Source organism: Protomyctophum bolini, assembly GCF_963924005.1.
Source record: "Protomyctophum bolini genome assembly, chromosome: 2".
Classification (NCBI taxonomy): domain Eukaryota; kingdom Metazoa; phylum Chordata; class Actinopteri; order Myctophiformes; family Myctophidae; genus Protomyctophum; species Protomyctophum bolini.
Window position 1 is genome coordinate 37,655,643 of NC_137863.1, and position 24,733 is coordinate 37,680,375.

The following is a 24,733-nucleotide window of genomic DNA, read 5'->3' on the forward strand; positions in this document are numbered from 1 at the left end:
AGCGAGCTGCAGGGTACGGGAGGAGCTCAACGGGAGAGCTGACAGCGGAGGAGGGAGGAGGAGAGAGGTCTCTGCACGTGTGCGTGCGCGGTTGTGTGTGTGTGTGTGTGTGTGTGTGTGTGTGTGTCTCACAGCGTTGAGGAGGCGTTAAGTGGAGAAGGTGAACGTCGGCGGTTGGGCAGGGGAAGGTATCGGTGGAGGGGGGTCTCGGTGATGAAGTGAGGACTATGCGAGGTGCAAGACGTGTGCGTGCTGCAGAGCGGAGCGGGAGGTCTGAGTACTAGAGCGCCGCAGCGGGACGACGAAGAGGAGTAGGAGGACGAAGAGGAGGGGGGAGGGACTGTCAGAGTTGTCTTATGGAGGTCAGAAAGAGGATGGACACTGAATGGAGGAGGGTGAGGCTTGAACTCTGTAAGGCAGTCTGCGTTCGCGTTGCGGTGCGTGCATGCGCACTCAGCTCTGGCACGCTTCTCTCAGCCCACCAGCCAGAGAGCACACCAAGTTCTTATTTAGCACAGGAAGAGCAGCTCTGCTTAGCAACCGCAGCCGCCCTCCAATCACAAGCGCATGGAGGAGAATCCAGCCTGCATGCGTGCCGAGAACAAGTCCTTCCCGAGCACGAGTGCATGTGTGTGCGCGGTCTGGATGAGGCCTCTGAATATTGAGAGGCGCTCCACAAAACGAATATCCACCCTGCAGACTGTGGCAGACCCCAAATTGCACTTTCGAGCGATTATGTTTGCGGCAGGTGAACGCGCATCGCATACATGGCGATGCATGTCTGTCTGTCTCTCTCTTTCCTATCTCTCTCTCTCTCTCTCTTCTGAACTAGGAGGAGTTCAAAGTTAAATCTAAACCAACCTAATCCTAAAATAAATTATGCATATCCCGGCGCGCCAGTAAGTGGCAAAGATCTCTGAAACATTCATTTCTCCTTCTTCGTATAGCCTGCAATGCATGCAGCAATTTGGCACCGCAACCACTGCAAACATGGAGCTGGAGAGAGCAGCCTGATTGTGAGCCATTAGCCATCTAAACTGGAGGCATTGGGATGAGATTTTTTGGAAACAAATGCTGTCTGAAGTAAAGTAACACACTGAGCAGTCTGTTTGGTTTTAGCCGTGTGAGCTAATCCTCCTGATAGCTAGTGTGGAGGTGGCTGGCTGGTGGGCGGGCCGTAGGCACAAGCAGCATGCCGGGTTTGGAATATGGCGCCAGCGGGCCCCGTTTCTTCTCTAAGAATATATAATACTGCATAGACACCCTAACCCTTCGAAGTAGAAAACTGACTTTTATATCCTTATTCTTAACCACTTGCAGAATGTTATACTTTATCGTAGAATGGTATTGGGAGGCAAAAATAGCCGATCTGCAAGCTCATAACAATGAATTTGAATCTTGCTCGTATACAATCTGCGGCCGTCTGCTTGTGTTAGCGCCTCCATAAATACATACTCTCTCACGTCCAAATCATGTTCTAATTGCTGAATACCAGAGGGACGGGGCGATAAATCGCGAGGATGCTGCGAGTGGGCCGGGAGGTGGGAGGAAGGTTTGGAAGGGAGTGCACATTTCGCCTGGCTGACGATGTAAACGAACCGACTGGTTCGTTTAAGGCCTATCTGCCTTGCGCCTCCCTCCCTCCCTCACTCAGCAGCTCCCAGAGATGTTGTCCAGGGGTCGACGATGGTTTGGAGATATATATACGGACTCAGGGTTCTCTTTGCATTCCAGGGAGTGATGCGGGATTATTTAAACCCTCCCTGGCTGCAGCAGCTTAGTAGCTCAGCAGATGCAGATTCCAGGATTTCCTGTCTCTTACAGCAGATGGGCTTAAGTCTTAATCACAAGAGAGAGCTGGAAATCAGGAGGTGATCGAGGAGGAATTGATGATGATTGCAGAATAACACCGACGCCGACCTGACACGGGGCATCTGTTCCTCCACCGGCTGACTGGCTATGGATGTCTGTCTTCACTGCAGTCACAGCCAGAGCCTGTTCTTCTCCTCCAAGCTGCGTCTCATCATCATCACCCTCAATGATCTGCACTAATCATCATCATCCTCCTCCGTCACTCTCTGCTGCTTATACAAGAGCTGTGTCACACAACTGGCACAGCAGCACCCATGTTTTCACCCCTTAACCCATTTTGAACGGGAACCCCTTTTGGTGTTTTAAATATTATGTTATAATTTAGCTATTGAAAAATAGCAGATCTACAAGCTCGTAGCGCGCCACTCGGTGGCGCGCTACGAGCTTGTAGGTCTGCTATTTTTGAAAAATCGTTAAAATGTGCCTCAAATCTTTCCGAAAATTGTCATTTAGAAAAATAGTTTAAACCCATTTAGGCCTGACGTCAAAAAAATGATTGTGGCGCATTTTTACGATAATAAAAGAAATAGCAGACCTACAAGCTTGTAGATCTGCTATTTTTCAATAGCTAAAGTATAACATAATGCTTAGTTAAAACACCAAAAGGAGTTCCCGTCCAGAATGGGTTAAACCCCTGTAGCAGTCGTTCTCATATACTTTTTAATTTCAAAGACTAAGTGTAAACTAGAAAGCAGTTCCCTACAGAAACTGCGTGGGCTCGCCAAAAGACGCAATGTATATAATGTACAGTAGAAAATGTATTAAAGCTGAAGGAAAAGTTAAAAAAAAGAATGTATAAAAATGTGTAAAAAGAATAAGCATAAATAACTGCATAAAGCGGAATAAAGTATGTGGAAGTTGTAGAAGTGTTTTTAAAAGTTTTTTCTTAATAAGTAAAAAAAAAAAAAGTTAAAGTTTTTTCTTAATAAGTAAAAAAAAAAAAAGTTTAAGTTTTTTCTTAATAAGTAAAAAAAAAAGTTAAAGTTTTTTTCTTTTTTTTAAGTTTTTTTCATTTTTTTAAGTTTTTTCATTTTTTTTCATTTTTTTCATTTTTTCATTTTTTTTTTCATTTTTTAAATTTGAAAAAAAAAATTTGAAAAAAAAAAAAATGTTTTTTTTTTTTTTTTTTTTTTTGCGTGCGTGCGTGCGTGCGTGCGTGCGTGCGCTTGCGAGAGCTGTGTAAAGGCCAGCCAATAGGAAGACATGGTGTGTGTGTGCGTGTGTGCGTGCTCTTGCGAGAGCTGTGTAAAGGCCAGCCAATTGCACAAATAGCAGACCTACAAGCTCACAAGGTATCGCAGAGCAACTCATTGAGATCTTGTAACTTTAATGTCAGCCCTGTAATTAAGCCCTTATATGTCTCAGCTGTGGATGTAAAAGACTTCCAAGTTCTATGCCAGTACTATGACTGGGAGATTAAAATGGTTCTGAATGGGGGAAAACTATGCCCGAACAAATTGCTCTATCGCAAAAAGTAAAAGTCGAATGCAAATATTTTTTTCGCTGTGAGTGGCCTGAGATATTGACGTACACCATGTGCGATTGTGGTGTTGGTACGATTGAAAATGTGGTTATAAGAGCGAGTTAAGAATTGTCTGCGCGATAATATCCTCGTAAGAATTATACAATGGAGGTCAATGAGCAGATTTACTGTTTTTGTGTCACTTAAAAGGCCGTAGTTCACATTCTGTACGTCTCCGTGCTTTGGTGGTCACATTGTGTGAAAGAGGACATGTGTGGCTACAAAATGACCAAAGAACATGCGTGTAAAATGAATACTTTGGCCGGGACGACAATTTGTTTGGTAAATTTTCAAGGAAAGAATTTCAGTCTCCACACTCTAGTCAAAGAAGCGCCGCACTCTAAGTTGGCACTAATTACGCGAAACGGCCTGCGATTGAACTGCGATTTCGGAAAAACCGTTTAACGTGTTCGAATACGGTTTGAACCACGAAAAAGTCCAGAGTCGTGTGAGTGTTCTAAAGTTTAAATCACGTTTCTACGACAAAGTATGCCAGAGTAATGAGGCTGCAAAAGTGAGGTTGATTTAGAGATAAATCCCATACAAAGTCAATGGCAGGAAAAAACTATAAATAAAGTTAAATATTTTAAAAAGTATAAACTTTTTCAAAACAACTTTTTCACCAATGAAAGTTCAAAGATAGATGAACATTATAAAGTTTGAATGAAGTTCCAAAGTGAAAGTATGACGGAGTAATAAGAGCTCAAAAAAGTTAACTGTGAAAAATGGGACCTTTCTTCCATCGACTCTCATTATAAAGGATGTAAAAAAAAGTTAAAAAGTTAAAAAGTATAAAAAGTATAAAACTTTGTGAAAATAAAAATACAAGCACACATCACTGCAAAGAGCTGAACAGTTTGAAGTTTTAACTAAAATTCTAGCATAAAGTATGTGGAAGTAGTAGGTGACCGAAAAAAGTGGCGGAAATTGGAATAAATATAGACTGTGGATACCTATTGTGTGCTCGCTGTGGCGAGCCCACAACTAACTGGCAGAAGCAACTGGGCACCACCCCTCGACTCTCAGAGTTGAATTAACAACACTGCGGGTTTTGGTGTGCTATGACAAACTTAAGTCAACTTCAAAACAGAATTCAAAACATTTAGTGGTTCTCAAAGTGGGGGACCCTTACAGGTCTGTAACTCTGAGTTAAGTCCTGATGTCACGTTGAGTTTCTCTCCATGGAGAATAACGGTGGGGTCATCTTAAAATCGTCTCATATACTGTAAGCACCGTGATCCAAAAGTAAACAAACCGTCTCTGCGATATTGTCGGGGAGGTGGTTATGTATCGTTTTCGATCTGTTTCTGGAAATAAATGAACTAATTCGGCAACATTAGCGTTTTCTCGCCGTCAGTTGATTTTCAGATCCATATGAGTCAAACCGCTGGGATCATTTGTTTATTTTAGGAACACAGTCTTTAGTCTATGGGAATTGTAAAATAAAATATATATATATAGCGACCCAGGTTAAATGTGTAAATTACATCAGACATCGTTGCTCTATAGGGGTCCTTGAAATAAAAGTTTCAGAACCACTGATTTAAGTAAAATGCTGTATGTGCCAGACAGACAGACAGACATTCAGCACTACTGGCTCCAGTCTGACTCTGTGAGGATGACCAGTGACACAGCAAAAGCATAGATTTCCCACGTGTGTGTGTGTGTGTGTGTGTGTGTGGTGGGGGGGGGCTAGAGACCTGCCCACGCACCACAGAGAGAAACAGGACATTGACAAAGAAAAATGGCCGCACTTCACAGCCTCTGAAAGGCGCGGCTCGCGGACAAAGGAGGCGGCAGGTCTTTAGCACACATCACCCATGACAGAGCCCCAGCTGACACCCTTTTAACATGGGGTCACCCCTGGGAGAATTGAGGGCACAACCCCTGGGAGCTCTCGACGCCCCTCCCCCCCCCTGACACGCTGCCCCGGCCCAAGCTCTACCCTCCAACAGACATTTCACAGATGAGGCGACGCTCCTCTCCGCAAGCTGGTCAGTGAAGGGGTCGGGTGGGGGGGGGGGGGGGGGGGGGGTAATAGTGTAATTCTTACTATGGCTAGGCCATATGGAAATTTGAATATCACAATATTTCCTTTACCATCTTACTGTGACGATAACCTTTTTCAAAAACCAGAAATGGCTAAAATAGCAGATCTACAATCCCACCACAACGCAATGCTATGCATTGGGAACTAGATCGGCAAATTTATATTTTTTTAAAGTATAACATGAGGCTTAAGCGAATACGCGATTAAAACCAGGAAAAGATTAAACGCTTAAGCCATATCACAATATTAAGATATACAAAAATCCCAGACGACGTCTATAGTCTCATATCGACATAAAATCAATCAGCCCTCATTTTTTTCCCCCTTTGCATCTGAAGAGTACAAATCACACCTCGACTGGATTCACAGTGACGATAATAATTATCCCATTTTGTTCCGGGAACCCATTTCGGTGTTTTAAACATTGTTATAATTTAGCTATTGAAAAATAGCAGATCTACAAGCTTGTAGGTCTGCTATTTTTGAAAAATCATAAAAATGTCAAATCTTTGAATACGTATTCTTTCAAAGTGAATGTTTTTAACGGGGTCTAAATGGGTTATACTATCTGTGCCGCAGGGGGTGAAAGGGAGCGAGGCGGCGCTCGCTCAGCCTGAATCAGAGCGGTGACTCAGAGTGTGGAAGGTGTGGAGTCAGAAAGACTCCGAACGGAGGAGTGTTCTGTGGGCCCCGGTTGGGGTCAGCGATGGGCAGACAGGGCCGTCAAGGGCCACAGGGATGCACCGCGGGAGCTTTCGGGGCTTCCCAGAGGTCAGCAGACAGATGGGAATGGAAATGAGCCGGCAGTGCGCTCATTTTTAATCCCCCGGCAGTAGCACAGCTGATCCGGGGCATTATACATGCCTCCTCAACACGCACATGCACTGCAAAACACCCATATATACTGGCCATACATATAGAAACACACAAGCAGACATGATACACTAAACAAGCAGCAGACATGATGATATACACATGCATGCGATCAGGGATAAATTCAGAAATGCGTTCATTTTTGCTCGAACATGGGAGCGCAAAAGAAAACATCCGAAAAGGTTCGCACCTTTTGTTTGACACTTGGTTGATTGGTTTGGCCCCAGGTTTGGGGCTAATTTGATAGAGTGAACAGAACAATGGGATGAGAAATGGCATAAATTGGCCGCACTTGAATGGCTTTAATATCCATTCCATTAAGGAGGGCCTACACGACTCTCCAGAGTACCCTTCCTCTATTCACTCGCTCAAATGATTGATTGCTCTCCCATCCTGAGATTTATTTTTTCCGCTAATGCTCACATGTATTTGACATTGGAAGGAAGGAATACGTCTTCACATTTGGGAGATTTTCTTGCTTGGCAGAAAAGTTAACATTTGCATTATTAGGTTATAGTACTGTGACTACTGTCGATACGATTTGGCAAGTCGACCGAATCATACAAGCCAAATAAATGTATTGGACATTGAATTCAAAATTCAAAAGTGCATTAAAAAAAAAGGTTTTTGGGGGAGGGAGGCACTGCAGCAAATCCTCCAATATCCCACAAGTCTAAACGCTCTGTTTAAATGCGGTTGTGGTCATTTTAATGCATCATGCTGCCAATTCTTTCTTTTTTTTTATCTAACCCATATCCCTCTGTTCTTTATCAGATAGCCATCTGGCCAGTGGACTGGACACAAGGACATCTGAACGGACATCTGATTGGATGGTGTGAAAAGAATGGGGGGTAGGGCCGGGTCAGTGTCTTTGGAGCGAGGTCAGGGGTCACGGCCCTTTGACAACACATGTCAAGGCCTGGCTCACACACCCTACATCTTCTGAATGAGAGCCGCCAGCCAGCCTCCCCTCATCCAATCTGCCCTCATCTGCACAAACTGACCCAATGCAGGACTTGATGCAAGACAACACAATGGTGTTCTGATCCAGCTTCTGCTTTTGCACGCAGGCTTTGGTATTAACCACATGAACCCTATAGCAAGAACATTAGCCAAAGACCTAGAAAAGGCAATGCATTGTGAGCTTGTAGATCGGCTAGTTTGGGCAAAGATGTCTGGTGTAGATGGAAAAAGTACAAAGCTAACTCAGGTCTAGAGGGTTTAAGTGTTTAAACACATGAACCCTAGCATAGCATCCCTATCCTGAAGGTGAAGAAAAAGAATCACACCCGTGTGAAGTGAGTGGTGCAACTCCTTGTGGGGGTGGGGGACAGCGGAGAGCCACAGGAACTCACCCAGGGTGCCGGCCCGATTCCGGCGAGCCGCCCCACGTCCGAAACGTTTGAGAAATGACAGAGTTACCGTGTGGGGCTACCTCTACTGTACCCTCTACTGTACTGTACTGTACTGGCACACACGAAATCACCATATATACAGTTAATATGTGTGTGTGTTAGGTTGCGCACAGGCGGTGAAAAACAACCATGCTGTTTTCGTGCTCAGACGCACACACCCAGCCACCCACCCAGCCAGCCAGCCACCCACACACATACAGTAGCTCCGTAGTATTTTCTAGTAGACCCCTGGGAGACAGTCCCCAACAAAGTATATAGGCTTTAAGTGGTTTAAAAAAGAAAATACAGCTGATTCTATTCCGTTTTCTGCATTTTGAGATGTGACGACTAAAAATCACACCAAATCACCCATGCTTCTTTTCAGAAAAAAAACTCACTCACAGTGTAAAGTAGCATTAGTTCTCTCCGCCTCTGTCGCACCTGAACAGTGTGCTTCTGTGTGTGTGTGTGTGTGTGTGTGTGTGTGTGTGTGTGTGTGTGTGTGTGTGTGACGTGCGTGCACAATTCAAACGGGAGTCTAGACAGATTATACCGGGGCCAGGAGGAACTGCAGTGGGTTTCTCTCTGATTAATAAAACACTGACATCAGAAGGAGGGCTGAGGCGGGCTGATAACATTGAGTTGTTGTTTCACGGCTAGCAGGCGAGCCAAAGCGTGGTCTGCAAAGCAGCCCCTGTCCGGCCTTTCAGCGGCTTCCCCTGTCAGGGCTGATGTATGAGGGAGCGCTAGCTGTGCGGCTCCCTCAGGGACCCGCCGCGCCTGTCTACTAACTGGGACACGACTGACAGTGAACCACAGCAGACAGACACACAACCTCCCCCACTCTCTCACACACACACACACACACACACACACACACACACGCCCCATGATGCTCAGGCAGGTCTGTATATGCACTGTAAAACGCTGAGTGCTCATTTAACTCAGAGAGCAGCATACAGATGTAACCGAATGGACCCAAACTCTCAAAGTTACAAATGGATACTATTAACACTGAGGATTTCACTGCGCACACTCACACACACACACACACACACACACCGAGAGACTGTTTGGTACAACGCATCACCATTTTGGAAAATATGAAACACGGCAATAATAATACATCATGTCCTGCTGACTGTAGTTAGACACACACACACCACACACACACGCTGTAAGCCACAGGTGCAAGAGATTTTCCCAAAGACAGATATTTCTTTTTGTCTGGTTTCCATGTCAGTTTCTCAGCATAACACCCCATAAATCACATCCAGTGAGAACTGATAGGAAAAAGATGCTGCGTTACTGTAAGGAACTCTCACCCAGAAATGCCCAATAATTTATGTTTATCTGCTATCATCATCAAGATCTGAATGTATGTCTTATATGCACATTTCTCACATAGGACAAAAGGGGGAAAAAAAGACAAAACTAAATTGTATTATCTGCTAGTAGATGTCTGCTGAAATACCCCTGTATACATCAGTGTTGTCTACCAATATTCAATATAGTATCTCATATGAAGTAGAACGTATACAATTCACTGAACCATAACAAATATCATTAACGACTGGCTTCACTGTGAGACACAGCCTGTTAACCACTTATACCCTATATAGTTCAGTTGACCTCCTCCTTTTTCCCCTCTACGCCAAATCTCATGGACCATAGGGTCCCAATTATGGGCATCTCATAATTAGGGATGCACTGAATATTCGGCCACTAAAACTATTCGGCCGAATAGCGGCAAAAATGCATATTCGACATTCAGTTCGGTTGATTTTTTGAGCCGAAACCAAATAGTCAAAGAACCAGGGTTACATTTCGTAGTCGTAACCTACTGTTTTGTTGTGATGACATGAGCATAATGTATTCATATATTTGTCATTATCATGCAGCTCTACACAACAAAGGTACGGCCATGACAGTAATGGTACAAAACCTGGGGGTGTTGATTTCCCTACACTAACAGTGAAAACGTTTCTCAACCAGTGGTCCGGGGACCACCAGTGGTCGTTGAGTGGGTTCCAGGTGGTCCCCAGCTAAATGATGGGGAGTTGGTAACCACATGAACCCGTATAGCTCTTTAACTCTTGAGAGTGTAAAGTGAAACCAAATGGACCCCATTAAACTCTCAAGAGTAAAATTATTGTTAAACATCTGCATCTACCACCACGTCAATACAGCATGGAATCATATCCAACAATAACAAAATATTCCAAGTCTTGGGTCTGAGATGCTAAATCTCATCAGTCCGTGGCTCAAATGCTGAATAAATAATGGCCCTCGATAATAAGAAAAGGGTTGAAAACCACTGAGCTAAATGAACAGGATTTGACGGAGCGGCACCATGGTGATCCATAGATGTCCCTCATTAGCAGAGTCCCACACAGCAGCTGCTGAGTGACGAGAGAACAGCCACTTGGTCTCCCAACCTTTGTCCACCGTGAACGTCACTGTCCCACACATGGAGCCAGCATGGTGAGACGCATTCACACTCACACACACACACACACACACACACACACACACACACACACACACACACACACACACACACACAGTCACACACACACACACACACACACACCTTATCCTGCCCCGACCAGTAACGCCCCCTCCTCCTCCTCACCCAGATCTTGATATTCCCCAATCCTCATTAAACCCTTATCCTTTAACCCACCTTGTGGCACCATAATAGATTCCCCCCGGGCCCCTCTGCTCTCCTCTCACACACTAATAAAATATATATCATCAGGGCTCCATCATAATGCAGATGCCCTTGGGTAACCCTGCGGGGGGGGGGGGGGGGGTCACTCTGGACCACTGGGCTTCATGACTAAGGAGGATGGGAGGGACTGGAGGGGGGTGCAGGTTAGTAGCTTTGTTGTTCCTTTCTGAAATTGAATGAGGTGAATGAGACTTTATGAGATGTTTCACATCGCTGAGAATCAGGGTCAGGATATATATATTCTGTAGCCAGGTTGACGTGTGTGTGTGTGTGTGTGTGTGTGTGTGTGTGTGTGTGTGTGTGTGTGTGTGTGCAATAAACCATTACAAATCTAAAATATTAATGATGATTATGTTCTTGAAGGGCTGGTGCAGCAACCAGGTGCAGGGCTTTCTATAAAGTAGCCTACTATGAATAGTAGCCAATGAATGCTGTGAAAAATTATCCTGGATTCACTGGGCCTGTGGGGCTCTTGGAATTTCCACTCGGTCAAACAGAAATGCAGTCTCAGTAGTACAGTACACATTTCATGTCTGTCAAAGCAAGCAAAGAAAAACAAAATGCTGCAGGCCCCCTGGTATCCACCCACGAAAATGGCTAAAAGAGAGCGAATAGTTACATAAATAAAAGCCCATGGCGAGCAGACTTACCCTGCAGGGTTTACTGGAGTGCTTGTGGGTCAGATCGAATTTCCCTTTTATTTCTTTCAGGGCCTGCTCCAAGTGACTCTTCTCTTCCTTCCCAGTGTAGTCCGGATCCAGAAGCACATAGGCCCGCCAGTTGGCAGAGTCGAACCCCCAGTGGACTGTTCGGTTCTCCAGTCTCTTGTGACTGTGGACCACAAACTTGTGAGGCGGGTACATCAGCCTACAGTCCATGCACTGGATGCACGCCGCACTGGGGCCGGCGTACAGTTCCGGGACAAACAAACCTTTGCACTTGCCGAAACACTCGTGGTACACTTTGAAGCTCTTCTCCGTCCTCTCCAGCTCCAGGGAGCCGGACAGCTCCTTGTTGCAGTGGGGGGGAAAGGTACCGCCGTAGATGAGAGCGTTGCACAGTCGCTCAGCATCCGTCTGCGTGATCAGCCCGCAGGACGGGGCCGAGAAGGGCAGGATGCCCACGACTTTGAGGATCTCCAGCTGGTCCGCGGTGCACCGGGAGCAGTAAATGTGGAGGTCGTCGCACACCGAGTTGATCTGCTGGAGGGAGAAGTCCCGCAGCACGCTGTTGAGGATCTGCGGCAGACAGAGGCGCTTCTCCCCGCCGACCACGAAGCAGGAGATGGGCTCCCGCTCCAGGACCGTCTCGCATCGCTCGGTGGAGCGGTCGGACGGAATGAAGAGCGGGCCGGACATGACCTGCGGCGGCGTGGTCTGCGGGGGCGCTCCTCCGGGCAGGTTGAGCATCAGCTCGCCCGTCTTGCCATCCTTACTGAAGAGGATGTCTTGGTGCCACCGGGCGGAGAACGCCGCCGGTCCGCCGAGGGAGCGCATGGAACTCAGATGAAACTGCTTCAGAGTTTGCTGAAGTCCGGGATGGGGCTGGAAGCTCGTAGCCTCCATGTTTTTACCGATGCAGAAGTCGACTTCAAACTTATTCGAGAAGAATATGGCCTGAATCTCCCCCGCAAAAAAACCCAAAACAAAACAAAGTTGCCGTCAGTATCCGGATCCGCTACAGAACTCGATGCGTCCAGCGAAGCGCATTTCCATGTCACTCGAGTAGATTCCCAAGGTGTCCATTCAGAAAAATGAACACCGCCGTAACGCTCGCGCGGACTCCTCTGGTAGACAGACGCGATTAAAGTCCACAGGACAGGTCCACAACTCACACACAAGTAATAATAAGCAACAACATCCGATCCACTATGGCTCTAATGTCCTCCACTGCAGTCTAAATGTGAGCCCGAAATATTCTGCTCAGTCTGGCGTACTCTCCCTGTCTGTCTCCCTCCCTCGCTCAAAACCCAATGTGTGAATCTCTCTCTCTCTCTCTCTCCCCGTCTCTCTCTCTCTCTCTCTCTCTCCCCGTCTCTCTCTCTCTCTCTCTCTCTCTCTGTTTGTTTGTGTCTGGCTCAGTCATTGAATCCCGGCCAGGAATGTGACTGACTCCCCGGGCTGGCTGTTCCCTCAACTAACCACCCCCCTCTGCTACATGGCAGCTGCAAAAGCAGCACAAAAAAAGAAAAGGGAAAAAAATTGAGAAAGATATTTTTTTTATCTCTTCAAAAAGATGAACTAAGGGTTGACTTGTTTTTTTTTCTTTAAGTGAAATTATACAGGCTATAATAATAACCATAATAAATTGATAAACCTGTAAAAAATAATCAAACGTTTTTCCCCCATTTCTTATTTTATCCTAGAACTTGATTCATTTTCTCATTTCATTTTATCTTTAAAGACGGCAGAAGTCTCCCTCGGTCATTAGGGTGTGCGTCTATAAGCCCTTTTTTAACCTTCAGTCAAAGTTCTGTGCAAATGACCAATATAAAATAAATCTTTACTAGTCTTTACTATCATGTCGCATCATGGACATTTCACATTGGTCTGGCCATTATGCACCACTCGGGGGCGCCAAATGTCCACAATAAGTATACTAATACAGAGGCGGCTGAAGGGAAGTACTTACAGTGATGAATATGGTAATAAAGTTGATAAGGTACAAAATGATGAATTAGATAAATCATACCTTTAAAACGCATACAGCGTTCCTCTGAGACCTTGAAAAGTAAACCTACAATTACATTATTTACTAGTCTTGGCTGTAGCTGCCATACACCTGCATTTCAATCAGGGGATCAATGATGGTTTATGTTGATCTTAAAAATAAATTAATAAACAAATATATATAAATATGCTGGCATAATTTATAAGTAAGTAATTATAAACAAAATGAAAACGGAGCAATAACTTTTATTTGATTAAAATCAAACATAGAGGTGTGATAAAAACAGTAGCAGGTATTTGTCCTTAGAACCTATGCCCATTATAAGTTAGTTAAAATAGCCACAGGAATAAATTATTTAACAGATTTTCCCCTGATTTTGCAACTAAAATCTAGCCTTAACATGATCCTAACAAATGCTGTAGAAAAACACATCTATTCAATAGATTATACAAATATGAATTATGGCATACACAAAAGGCTTTGGCAAAGTCTTTGCTAGGCACTTGTAAGAGAGAACTCTGTTTAGAAACATTAATGTGATTTGAATGAATAAGTAATGATTTACCATGGGCTAAAGGGCTATTAGACATGTAAAACAAAAGCAGACATTTGGAACATATACATGTGCTGATAAAGGTTGTGGAGCTTGCCCTTGATGGCTACAGTGTTGTATGCGGAGCAACATACTAAGATCCCACTGTACAGCATATGGAAAAGATCATGACATCCTCAAGACGCTCAGTGGTCTGGGATTTCACCGTTTATAAACAAACCAAATGCTTAAGTATGCCCTCAGTATCTTTCTGTTCACTAAACAGATCTCCCTATCCATGTAATTTATTACAATGCCTGTACCATTTCATAATTTCCCCCGGTAATAGGCATCCATTTCCCCCAGAAGTAAAACATATCATGACAGGTGTGACAAACTAATCACATTCACACCGACACAATGTATAATGCAGCAACTAAACTCAATAAATATGGATGGCAGCATGGCACTGTCTATGTTTCCACAAATAGCAAGAAAGACTGTAGCTTCGAAATGGGGGTTCTATGGGAGTCCTTGAAATTAAAAAGTTAAGAACCACTGTAATATACTATATTTGTGGTGTCAGTTGGTAATGAAGCCATTCCCAGCCTGACCTCACACACATTGCAGCATTTCTAGTCATTATTTTCGAAAACAGCTCTTCAGATATGTTGTCATTTGTCCCTCTGAACCAGATATAGTGCCGTTGATCAAAAGCAGTTCTCCGCTCTAGGCTTCAAGAGGCGCTATGCTAACTCTGGCATCTTATCGTCGTACTGCGGTGGTGGAGTGATGGGTTCGATCGTCACTGGATTCTGGGTTGGACTGCGGATGTGGAGCCGGAAGTCTTTCAGATGCAGTTTGTCTGACTTGATCCTCCGTATCCGGAGGGGACGAAGTATCCTGCTGGCTCGGCTGCTACTGCGAGTGGGCTGGTTGGGGTTGGGGCTGGCGCTGGCGGCAGCAGCAGGAGAGGCACCGCTTAGGGCTTCATCAGCAGCCGGACTGGTTGGGCTGGTTGCCGATTCCACACGAGGAGCAGGGTCGTTCCTGGGTTCTTCTGCCCCTTCGTTTTCCACGGCGGCGATGATGTCCTCGTAGGATGGCAGCTGGGAGATGCTGTTCCGAAGGTTGCTTTCGCGGACCGGGTACTGACCGCTGCCAACGGCCTCCTCGTAGCTGGGTACGCCGTATGCAGCAGTAGGATTCTCCTGTCTGAAATGGGACACATGAGACAAGACCTAGAAAGTAAGGAGTCTGAAAAAACTGCCAGCTTCACAATCATCAGCATCAACTGTAAGTCATGCAGTCATGTCAGATCGTAACAGCACAACAGTAGAGGCTCAGGAGCTTGTATAAATCATAGCTATACACATACAGTAGAAAACCGTATTGGCTGCTCACTGGAGCAATGCGTCAACTTGGCTGCCCTATCGGTTGGGGCACGCCGAGTCTCCTACTGTATGTCTATTGAAGCAGGAAATCATTCCATAATTAAAATCCTCATTTTAGGGTTGGTTTATTTACAAATGCCAGACAAGTAGCTGTGTGTTATTATGATACAATGAATTAGGCAATGTTTAGTTTCCAGGTACTTCCAGGACTCAAGCATATTGTTTGCAGTGTAGTTATGGAAAGTTGCCCCTACCAATGGCATTGATTTACAATCCAGTGCCAATGTGAGGTATACCTATATTATGTCTATAGGTATCAGCACTCACGTTTCTTCCTGATCCCCAGTCACTTCCGTAAGGGGGGCTCTCGATGCAGCTGCTGCTGCTGTTTGCTGCCTGCTTCTGTCCTGTTGTTTTCGCTTATTTCTCACTCCGAGGCAAATGGCCAGGAGCAGCATGGCGACCCCTGCTCCAACAAGCACAAGGGCCACAGATGAGGTGCTTTTGCCATCTAGTTTGCTCTCGTCATTCTCCCCATCATCATCATCCCCTGGCACTGTCGTAAAGTTGCCCGGCGAAGGTGTGGCCTCTGAAGCTTCAATAGCCAAGGGTACCACGGTCCATACGATCATGACAATGCCCAGGGCAATGAGACCAACCCCTAAGGCGCACAGGGCATAATGGGACCCTGAATTGCTAGAGCTGGAGGATCTGGAGGCACGCTCACTGTCCCCACATAGGCCCCGGCTGGAACACATCCTTGCAGGACAAAACCTTAGGAAAACAAAAACAACAAAATTCACATTAATGTGTGAGACCAAAATAAGTCAACTTGACATTAAGCACTTATGCCTAAATACTTATACAACCTACCTGTCGTACTTGAACACGTCGCATCACGGCACGTTGTGAATTTAGAGTGGCTATTTTACCATTTTTGTTTTTTAATTGGGAAATGTAGGGCATATTGTACTGTATATGGATATGCCCAAAATAGGGATGCCACACTGATTCATACATTTTTTTCAGATGACAAATAAAAACAGATGCACTCTGGGTGCATGGGCCTTCAAAGTGGTCAAAGTGCAGATGGACCAAAAATAGGAAAAAAAATGTCCAAAACTTCAATGTAGTACTTTCATTTGTGCACAAGATGGCGAAGTGCTATAATAGTCTGAATGCAACTAAAAATGCACTCTGAGAGATGTCACACCTATCTTCATTATAGTATTTAAACTATTTATTATATTGTTAATAGTATTCTAAAATATTGTAGTTGACTGGTAATGATCTTTTGTGACGATTTGGTTTGTGTCTTCAGGCTATGGCCCTTCCCTTACAACCGAAAACAATCCACAGTCACATTTGATCGAATAATTTGATCCAAACCAAATTAAAACAGTCAAGTGTTATCCCTGTGAGAGACAGACGGATGGGCAGGTACAATACACTTTAATGAGTTATCCCTGTGAGAGACAGACGGATGGGCAGGTACAATACACTTTAATGAAAATCGGCTTGGAGCATCAGTTATGGTGCCATAAAGAATTCCAAAATCAAGGGAACTACTTTAAATTACAAATTTGATTCACAATAGTCTGAAAGTGTGCAAATACACTCCTGTGCATCTCATTAAAATGAAAGATTGAAGATTTCAAAGCGATTCTGAACATTTTGTTCAGCATGGCTGAATAAATGTTATGAAACTTATAATTACTTCATGGAGTTCCCAGAGAGCCGTTGCGACAAAGTATGGCCAACAAGTATGGTGGAAGACAAGTCCTAACATGAAAGATGAGAACTGGAGAGACAGTTAGAGAAAGAATGAAGTGACACAGAACTTAACTATGTCAGTATTACTATTAGTCCACACGAATTTAGACCAGAATTCTCACACGATTCTCATTTTTTTAAAGCCGTGAAATTAGCCTCAGGTCAAGGTACCAAATCTTGGAAAAGAGGATCGTTCCTCATCTTCAGTCCATAAGCTGAATCACATCTTTACATCCTAAACTCCTACATTACATTACACAAGCGATGAATGACTACCAGTACCAACTGACAAACAGAAACACAAGAAACTTGCTGTTCAAACAAAATAAGAACCTGTTCGTCGAGCAGGCTTTTGACCTTGTTCTCCAAAGTGAACCTACAACAGATTTGATTGGCTGAGCAATGCGTGTACCGTAACCCCATAGCGATATTTTGATTGGCTGAGCACGGAATGTGATATTCAAAACCAGAGCAGAACTCCCACCACGGGAAATTGTGAACTATCCCTTTAAGCTGAAAATGTTTGGGAACCAGTCTGAAGTACAGGAATTTCTGGAAGTTGCTGGTTGAGCTCAATAGATGGAGGCTGGCACGCTGCCACGTTGTATTCTGCTGCACTTTTCTTGATTCTGCACGTCTCTGGGCTATCGGGTAGGGTGGCATGACAGATACCCTCATCCTAGCCATCTGGATTATGCCAAAAGATGCATTCAATCACCCCATAACTATGTAGGGAAATGTGTTATGGTCTGGTGAGACTATTTGTGGATTTTTGTGGCATCATTCTGCTCTTCAGCTGGGCAAGATCCCTGTGAGGGCAGATCACAGAATCGGATGAGTCACCAAATATGGCGTAGAGTCGTAGACATGATCTAAAAACTACTGGCTAATGTAGTAGATTTCCTTGTCAGGACCTTGTACATCAATTGGGATGCCATGAAAGAAAGGAGAAGAGGAAGTTGGTGAGGGCTTTAGGCCCAAATAAAAATGTAATGACATGTAATGATAAAAATTTGATTGGCTGAGTAATGTGTGTACTGTGTACTCAATAGCGATGATTTGATTGGCTGAGCAATGCTGCGTATACCCCACAAATATGTGTTTACCTGTATGTAGGGGAGAGAGCACGCATATTTAGTTATGCATGTGTATTGTGTAAGGCAGATTTAGGGAGGACCCATTCACTGGAACCTTTCAGGGGCCCAGCCATTTGTTGGCTGATATACTGTTGATGATATACTGTTCCAAAACAGTGGGTTGGGGACTCATTTGTGGGTCACAGACATTTTATGGGTTGCGAGTGAAATTTCCTATTTTGTGGTTAATTATTACTTCAAAAGAATCCCCCAAAATAAAAAAGTTTTAATAAGAAATAAAATCCCAAATAATTCCATAGATAAATCAAAATGTATCTAGGGTCCATAAATAAGAAATAACTTTTAATTAATAAAAAGTAGTGGAAATAGCAGATCACGTTGTGAGTCCAGGGGAGACATCAGTTTTCAATTTTGGGTCTCGAGCTAAAGTTTGAGAACCACTATAAAGTAACTTGGAATCATCGCTGAACACTAGATGTGGGTTTAGGCAACTTTGTGTCAACTTGATTTGCTTGGCATTAATGTGAGAGGGCTGTGTGCGCAATTATGCATTGGAGATGCATTGTGATGAGCACAAGGGACGAAAACGACGTTTACGTTTAGCTGAGGCCCGGCCTTCTTTTCCATATCAGAAGTGGGCTGGTCAAGACAATAAAAGCCAGGGCTTGTCCCAGTCCAGTCTGTATGTCACAAACCATTGCTTGGTTATAATTATTCTAACATGACCCAAAGTACACATCCATGTTAATCAAGACCTGCCTCCAGATAAGGAAAATCAATGTATTTAGATTAGACCATACTGCTAAAGACATCATAAGTATCACAGTATCAGCAGATATTGACTTAAATGTATCGAACCAATATTGACACTTTCTGTCTCTCTCCACTGTTCTGACCAGATGTCCCCATTTGTCCAGGACTGTCACGGTCGTCCAGGAAATGTCATGGTTTTCAACATTCTTAGTTAACAATAACAAAGCTCTACGTCAGACGGTCTGAAGAAGAGCAATGCAAAGGGAGCTACTAACTGTTAACCTCTTTGATCTCAGTTCACTTTGGGGCCGGCACCTGATTCATTTATTGAATACTTTAACAGTGCCGTGCAGTTGCAGAAAGAAAGCACAGGAAAGTACATACAAGGTCTGCTAAGAGGATTTAAAACTCAAGAAAGTTTCCATTTGGGGTCCTTCATATTCAATTCTGCCGTCAAGAGGTCTTTTGGATGTGCAAAACTAATCTTTGATCAACCTGTATGGTTTCAAGATTCTAATTGAAATTCACTACAGACATTTTTAATAACGTGTAGTGTAGGTTTTATGTATTGTTCATGCAGAAGTTTGAGTATAAGTTGGTACTCAAAGCATATTTGCTTATTGCCTTCTTGAATGATTTAGCCAACAATACTGATTGTGTCCGGATAGCTTACATGGTCTTCTTTTTCTCAAGTTCAGTCTTCCATGTTTCTATGGCTTATTATTGCCTTCCTGCTTGGTCCCGCCTTATCGCTGCTTGCAGCGATTGATCTTTTTCTAGTTTTTGTTTGTTGGAAGATGACATTAAAGATGGAACATGCATGACATTTACAGTATATAGGTATTTGTCTTTCTTTACGTTTTAAAAACCTGCGATATCACAAGGATGTGTATTTCTTTATAACTTCTGTACCTACCAGTATACATACACACAATACATTGTGTATAATTATAATTATTGAGAATAGATCTTTATGGAATTGAAAAGACCATATTTGACAAATAGTAGATTTGCCTAGATTACAAATAGTAGATTGCTTGACCCCATTCGGGTCAAGCAATATTGTGAATTTGTGATTGTATTAGTTTTGCCAAAAAAGAATCATAGTTCCAGCCAGGCTACGTATGGATGCCTTTTGGTCAGTCCAGTCAAATTCACAGGATATTGCTGTTTTTTAAGTTGTTCTGAAATCTCAATTTGCTTTTGCTTTAAAGTTTTTTAAGTGCACATGTCATGGTCCATTCAGAGAGTTGGAAAGCCCCCCATACTGTGTAGAGTCACCGTCTGGCTAAAAAGAGACATGGCTGGCAAACTCCTTCAAGGTGTTTTAATCCTTCATGGCTTCATTCAACTTTTCTTCTAAAGGTCGTATACTTGTAGGTCATGGAATAACGCCACTGATGTTTAACAAAGGCTAGAGCAAAAGCACTCAACTTTTAGAAGCCTATTATTTGTCCTTAAATGTAAGACTAGCCTGTGTTTATAAGGGCCCCGTTTCCTCTCAGTACGATTCACACGCGCGCACAAACGTAACATTATACATGGATACACGTTCTTATGATATACCGGTATGCAGGCTGCGGCGAAAGTCTACTACCAGAACTATTAAAATCGTTTGAAAACTTTCGCGTTAAAATAATGTTTAAGAAGCAAAACCGTTCTTCTTGAAGTTAAGGAAGAAGGAGCAGCCCTATATCAACCATGGCACCACTTACAGCAAAACACACACAACACAAACGGTCTCTACTAAAAACCGTGTGCGCTTTGCTGTGCGTTTTGTGCGCAATTGCAGGTGTTGTGGAATTTGCGATATCTACACTACCAAAATGACAATTGGTAAATATCAAAAGCGACCTTACCTTTTTCCCCACAACGATCACCGCCCAAGGAAGGACTTCCCTGTATTCGATGGGTGGCACTGGTTACCTGAACCTGAAGCATGCAGGTGTTTTCAGGAAGATGACACAGAGATCATGGAACTACTGACTGACTGATAGCGCGTACAATTAATGACAAGTTGACAACCAACAGTGTAAACAACATGCGTCCACTATAAATGCCTTCACGTGCAGGGGGTAGGTACAGAGAGTCTGTTCGTACAGTGCCAAGTTTCCCCCCCACTAGTAGAACGTAAAGAAAATATTAGACAGGAACTTTGTGCGGCTGGAGAGAAGACACCGCCCCCCGGTTGTAAAGTGTGTAATGTGTGTGGGCAGGGATTCCCCCGTGGTCCTAGTGCTGGTTATATCAAGGGCAATTTAAAACAAAAGTACATCATGTTAGGTGATGAACTGTGATTGCGAGCACAATCTATTGATTCTATTCTGTTCTTTAATGATTGTGTCATGACTCATTGAACATTGAACAGCACTAGCATATTCAATGAATGGATAGGCCTACACTACAGGAGGACATTATTTACAGCATGAATGTGTTGACCGTAGTTTTCTATTGGCAAATTGGCCAAACTGTATGTCATGTATGTATTTGGTTAAAATGGGTGGGGTTTAAAAAAAGGCAAAAGCTTGCTCTGGTGCACTGGCCTAAAAGTGGGTCCTTAAAAACTGCTAAAACGTCTGAAATGTATGTATGTAGGTATGTATGTATGTATGTGTGTAGTATTTAAAAGGGGGGGCTTTTTAGTAAAAAGCCCAGCCCAAAAAACCTTCATATATTTAAAACAAATCCAAAATAAGGTTACCAGTGAAGGGCAAAATGCCTATTCACTGGGGACTATGCAAGGCAGAGGCGTCCACCCCCCTGAGTCCAAGTTAAGCTAGACCGCATACCTAAACCAATGTCCGAAATGTCTTCTAAAACCCAAGGGTAAAATGGATATAAAAATAGACAGTAATAAAACAACCTAAAACCATAAAGGAGTAAAAGTTCACAGCAAGGCCTGGAAACCATTTATTGATTGGACAGATAAAAGAACAGATGTATGTATGTATGTATGCATGTATACATACATACATACATACACAGTTTGGCCTATTTGCCAAGGGCAAACTGCCTATTCACTGGGGACTATGCAAGGCAGAGGCGTCCACCTCCCTGAGTCCAAGTTAAGCTAGACCGCATACTGTACCTAAACCATGGTCCGAAACCATACTCTAAAACCCAATGGTAAAATGGATATAAAAATGGACATTAATAAAACAACCTAAAACCATACAGGAGTAAAAGTTCACAGCAAGGCCTGGATACCATTTATTTATTTTACAGATAAATGAACAGAAAAGGGATAAAAATCAACTTCTTTCATTTAGACCAGTGGGTGTTACAGTTTGTAATTTTTTGAGTTTCCGCTGTCCACTGGTCCATCGGACTCCACATTCCAGACCTGAAATGATGAGGTTAGCGATAGGATGGGATTGAAAGTGTGTGTACAGAGTTGTGTGTATGTCTGCTCGTTGGATGTGATATAAGTGTTGTTTGAGGCGTGTTTCTAGTGTGTGTCCGGTTTCTCCTATCACCTATGTAGTGTTTATGACATTGTGTGCAGGTGATGATGTAGACTATATTGGGGGTGGTCAGAGACAGGGGATCCGTGATGGGGGAGGAAGTGTGACTATGGGGGTTGTTGATGAATTTGCGGGGTTTGAAATGGAGTGTATGTGACTGTGGGGGCTTGGGAGGTAAAGTGGAAAATTTGGAACGCACAAGGAGGTCTCCCAGGTTCCTATTATCTACACTGATATGTGATATCCAAGCTGTACACTGAAAAACTTTACATTGTATCAAAGTGATGTTTCTTCATTAATTCCAGCAGAGCAGTGGTGAATTTAGAAGTCAAACGAGTTTAAACCCATCTAATCTTCCCGCTTGAACCTATACCTTCACCTTGCATGTTGACAAACCTGTTCTGTGTGGATTTACCTTCTAGTGTAACTGCAAATCGTTTGTCACTGCAGTTAAAATGTTGGGTTCCTAATTCCTATATGAATTAGGCTCACATTTTCTTGGATCGAACATAATCTACTTATGTAGGCCTATGTATTGACAATTTACTTCTTAAACATAAATAGTCGTGTTACCATTTTTGCCAATACAATGTTTATAATAAACTGATTAATGCAATGTAAAACGGCAGTGTATTTGCCTCAGTTTTACACATTGCTCAAGTGCTGTATGTCATTTTATTGATGATAATCTACTGGTTAGGGGTAGTAAAGCTGTTAACATTTGCTCTTGAATAAACAGATGTGGAATGTTTAATTGCTGGAGTGTACATATATGCTATCTTAAGGTACAGTCCTGCGTGGTAGCATTTGCAGTCGTGATTTGCTGAGAAAATCCTGACAGAAATGATAATAAACCATCCTTGTACATGCTTTATATACATGTGCTATTTTACCAAAGGCGAAGCTCTGCTATGGTATTTGCCATAGCAGACGAGTTACCGCTCGTCAATGTAATGATGACAAGCCTTGCACCGCACCTTATATCACATCTAATTCTAGATTAGAAACCTCCAGCCTACCCTAGGCTCATTTGTTCATATGGTATGGGAATGTCCGGGGATCTACGAGTTTTGGGGAAGAGTTACAAGGACTTTGACAGACCTATTGGGGGTGCAACTTCCGATGGATCCATTTGTACACCTGTTAAACGATGACTCTAGGTTACCTCTTACGGCAAAGACACGCAAGGTCTGGTTGGCTGGGCTTACGGCAGCCAAAAAGATCATAGCCCAACGCTGGAATCCCCCACATGACATTTCAAAAACACATTGGCTACGAAGCTTTCTGGACATTGCTTACCTGGAACTGTCATCGGCAAGGATTAATCAGGCCCAAGAGGGCACAATTTCAATGTGGGCAGACCTAATATTAGACCTGAAAGACTTACTGACCCGGTGATATTGTAATTGAGGTGTTGTGGGTTGATTGTTCTGTGAATAGGATGGGGAGGGGGAGGGAGGGGTTTCTCTGTGTGTGTGTGTGTGTGTGTGTGTGTGTGTGTGTGTGTGTGTGTGTGTGTGTGTGTGTGTGTGTGTGTGTGTGTGTACGTGCGCGCACACGAGTATGCATGTGAGAGAATGTTTTGAGTTCAATTTTATACACTGTATAATGACTGTGCTCTATGTTTTGTTCAAAAAACAAATAAAAATTGAATGAGAAAAAAAAGAAACCTCCAGCCTACTGTACATCCCTCCCGTCACATGTATAGAGAGCTGGTGGTGACTTGAGGTGCAAAAAAACAGAGCTGTCTGGACTTGACTGGACAGAGTAGCAGACAATAACTATGGAGTCAGCAGCACATCATCAGATTCCCCACTCACTCTGCAGTATCTCCAGCAGCATCATTTGTTGACTCAGGAGGCTTCCTTGCGCAGCTTCTGTGATGTTACATGACCTGCATTTCTATAGGTTCAATTGCACGGGGCGAGCAGTAGCTCAGCTGGAGGCAGACCGCCGCCTGAGAGCCACGGGATTAGCCCGGTTCGATCCCTGACTTCCAAACTGCTCCCAATGAGCAGGTGGTGTCTTGCGATGTCAGTGTGTGAATGTAATTTACCTTGTAAAGTGCTTTGGCTAAAAAGTGCTATGATGACCATGTACAAAAGAAAAGTTAAATGTTTAAAGAACATTTTAATACTGAAATACTATATTGTGTATACACATACTGCACTGAAAATAACTACCGTATACATTTAATAGCTCATACGACTGATTTCACATACAAAGGAGAAAAGTACAGAATTTCATCAGTTATATATATTATTATTTAATTTAACCTATTAACTACATCAGTGTGGTTTCCAGGTTATAGCAAAATGGACAGTATAAAAGGCATTTGGATATACATGTTTAAACATTGTGTGGTCAGTACAGAAGCTTTATTTTTAATAGCAAAAATAGCATGCTCACAAGTCACAACTCCTTGTGATGTGATGAAGTACAGGGAATGTGGTCACCCCCCCCCCCCCCCCCCTGTTTATTTTACAAATTGAACTGGGCATGTAGCACAGTTTGAATTCCCGTTGAATCAGTCATCAGTCTGGTGATTAGGTTCCATGCTTTGTATAGGGGCAATCTGTCAGTATAGTAAACAACAATGTCATTC

General features: G+C 43.5%; 2 protein-coding genes across 3 annotated transcripts in view; both read right to left on the bottom strand.

Moving 5' to 3' along the window:
* skib (v-ski avian sarcoma viral oncogene homolog b) overlaps window positions 1-12,152 on the bottom strand; it is a 51,478-nt gene extending 39,326 nt beyond the window's left edge. For both annotated transcript variants that reach the window (XM_080782883.1, XM_080782882.1), the window contains exon 1: window positions 11,096-12,152. In XM_080782883.1, the coding sequence (XP_080639009.1) occupies window positions 11,096-12,010 (915 nt within the window). In that variant the 5' untranslated portion in view covers window positions 12,011-12,152. The remainder of the gene's footprint in view (window positions 1-11,095) is intronic.
* Window positions 12,153-13,352: 1,200 nt separating this feature from the next.
* On the bottom strand, window positions 13,353-20,799 carry tmem51b (transmembrane protein 51b). Its single transcript, XM_080775564.1, has 3 exons — window positions 20,524-20,799; window positions 15,369-15,815; window positions 13,353-14,862 (listed from the first exon to the last, which is right to left on the bottom strand). Exons 2-3 carry the CDS (start codon window positions 15,797-15,799, stop codon window positions 14,394-14,396), a joined length of 900 nt encoding a protein of 299 aa, XP_080631690.1. The 5' UTR covers window positions 15,800-15,815; window positions 20,524-20,799; the 3' UTR covers window positions 13,353-14,393.
* Window positions 20,800-24,733: the final 3,934 nt, after the last annotated feature.

Coding starts and splice junctions, on each gene's coding strand:
- tmem51b (XM_080775564.1), bottom strand. CDS start 15,799: ATGTGTTCCAGCCGGGGCCTATGTGGGGACAGTGAGCGTGCCTCCAGA. Junction 14,863..15,368: donor ACTGGGGATCAGGAAGAAAC/GTGAGTGCTGAT, acceptor GTCCCATTTCAG/ACAGGAGAATCCTACTGCTG.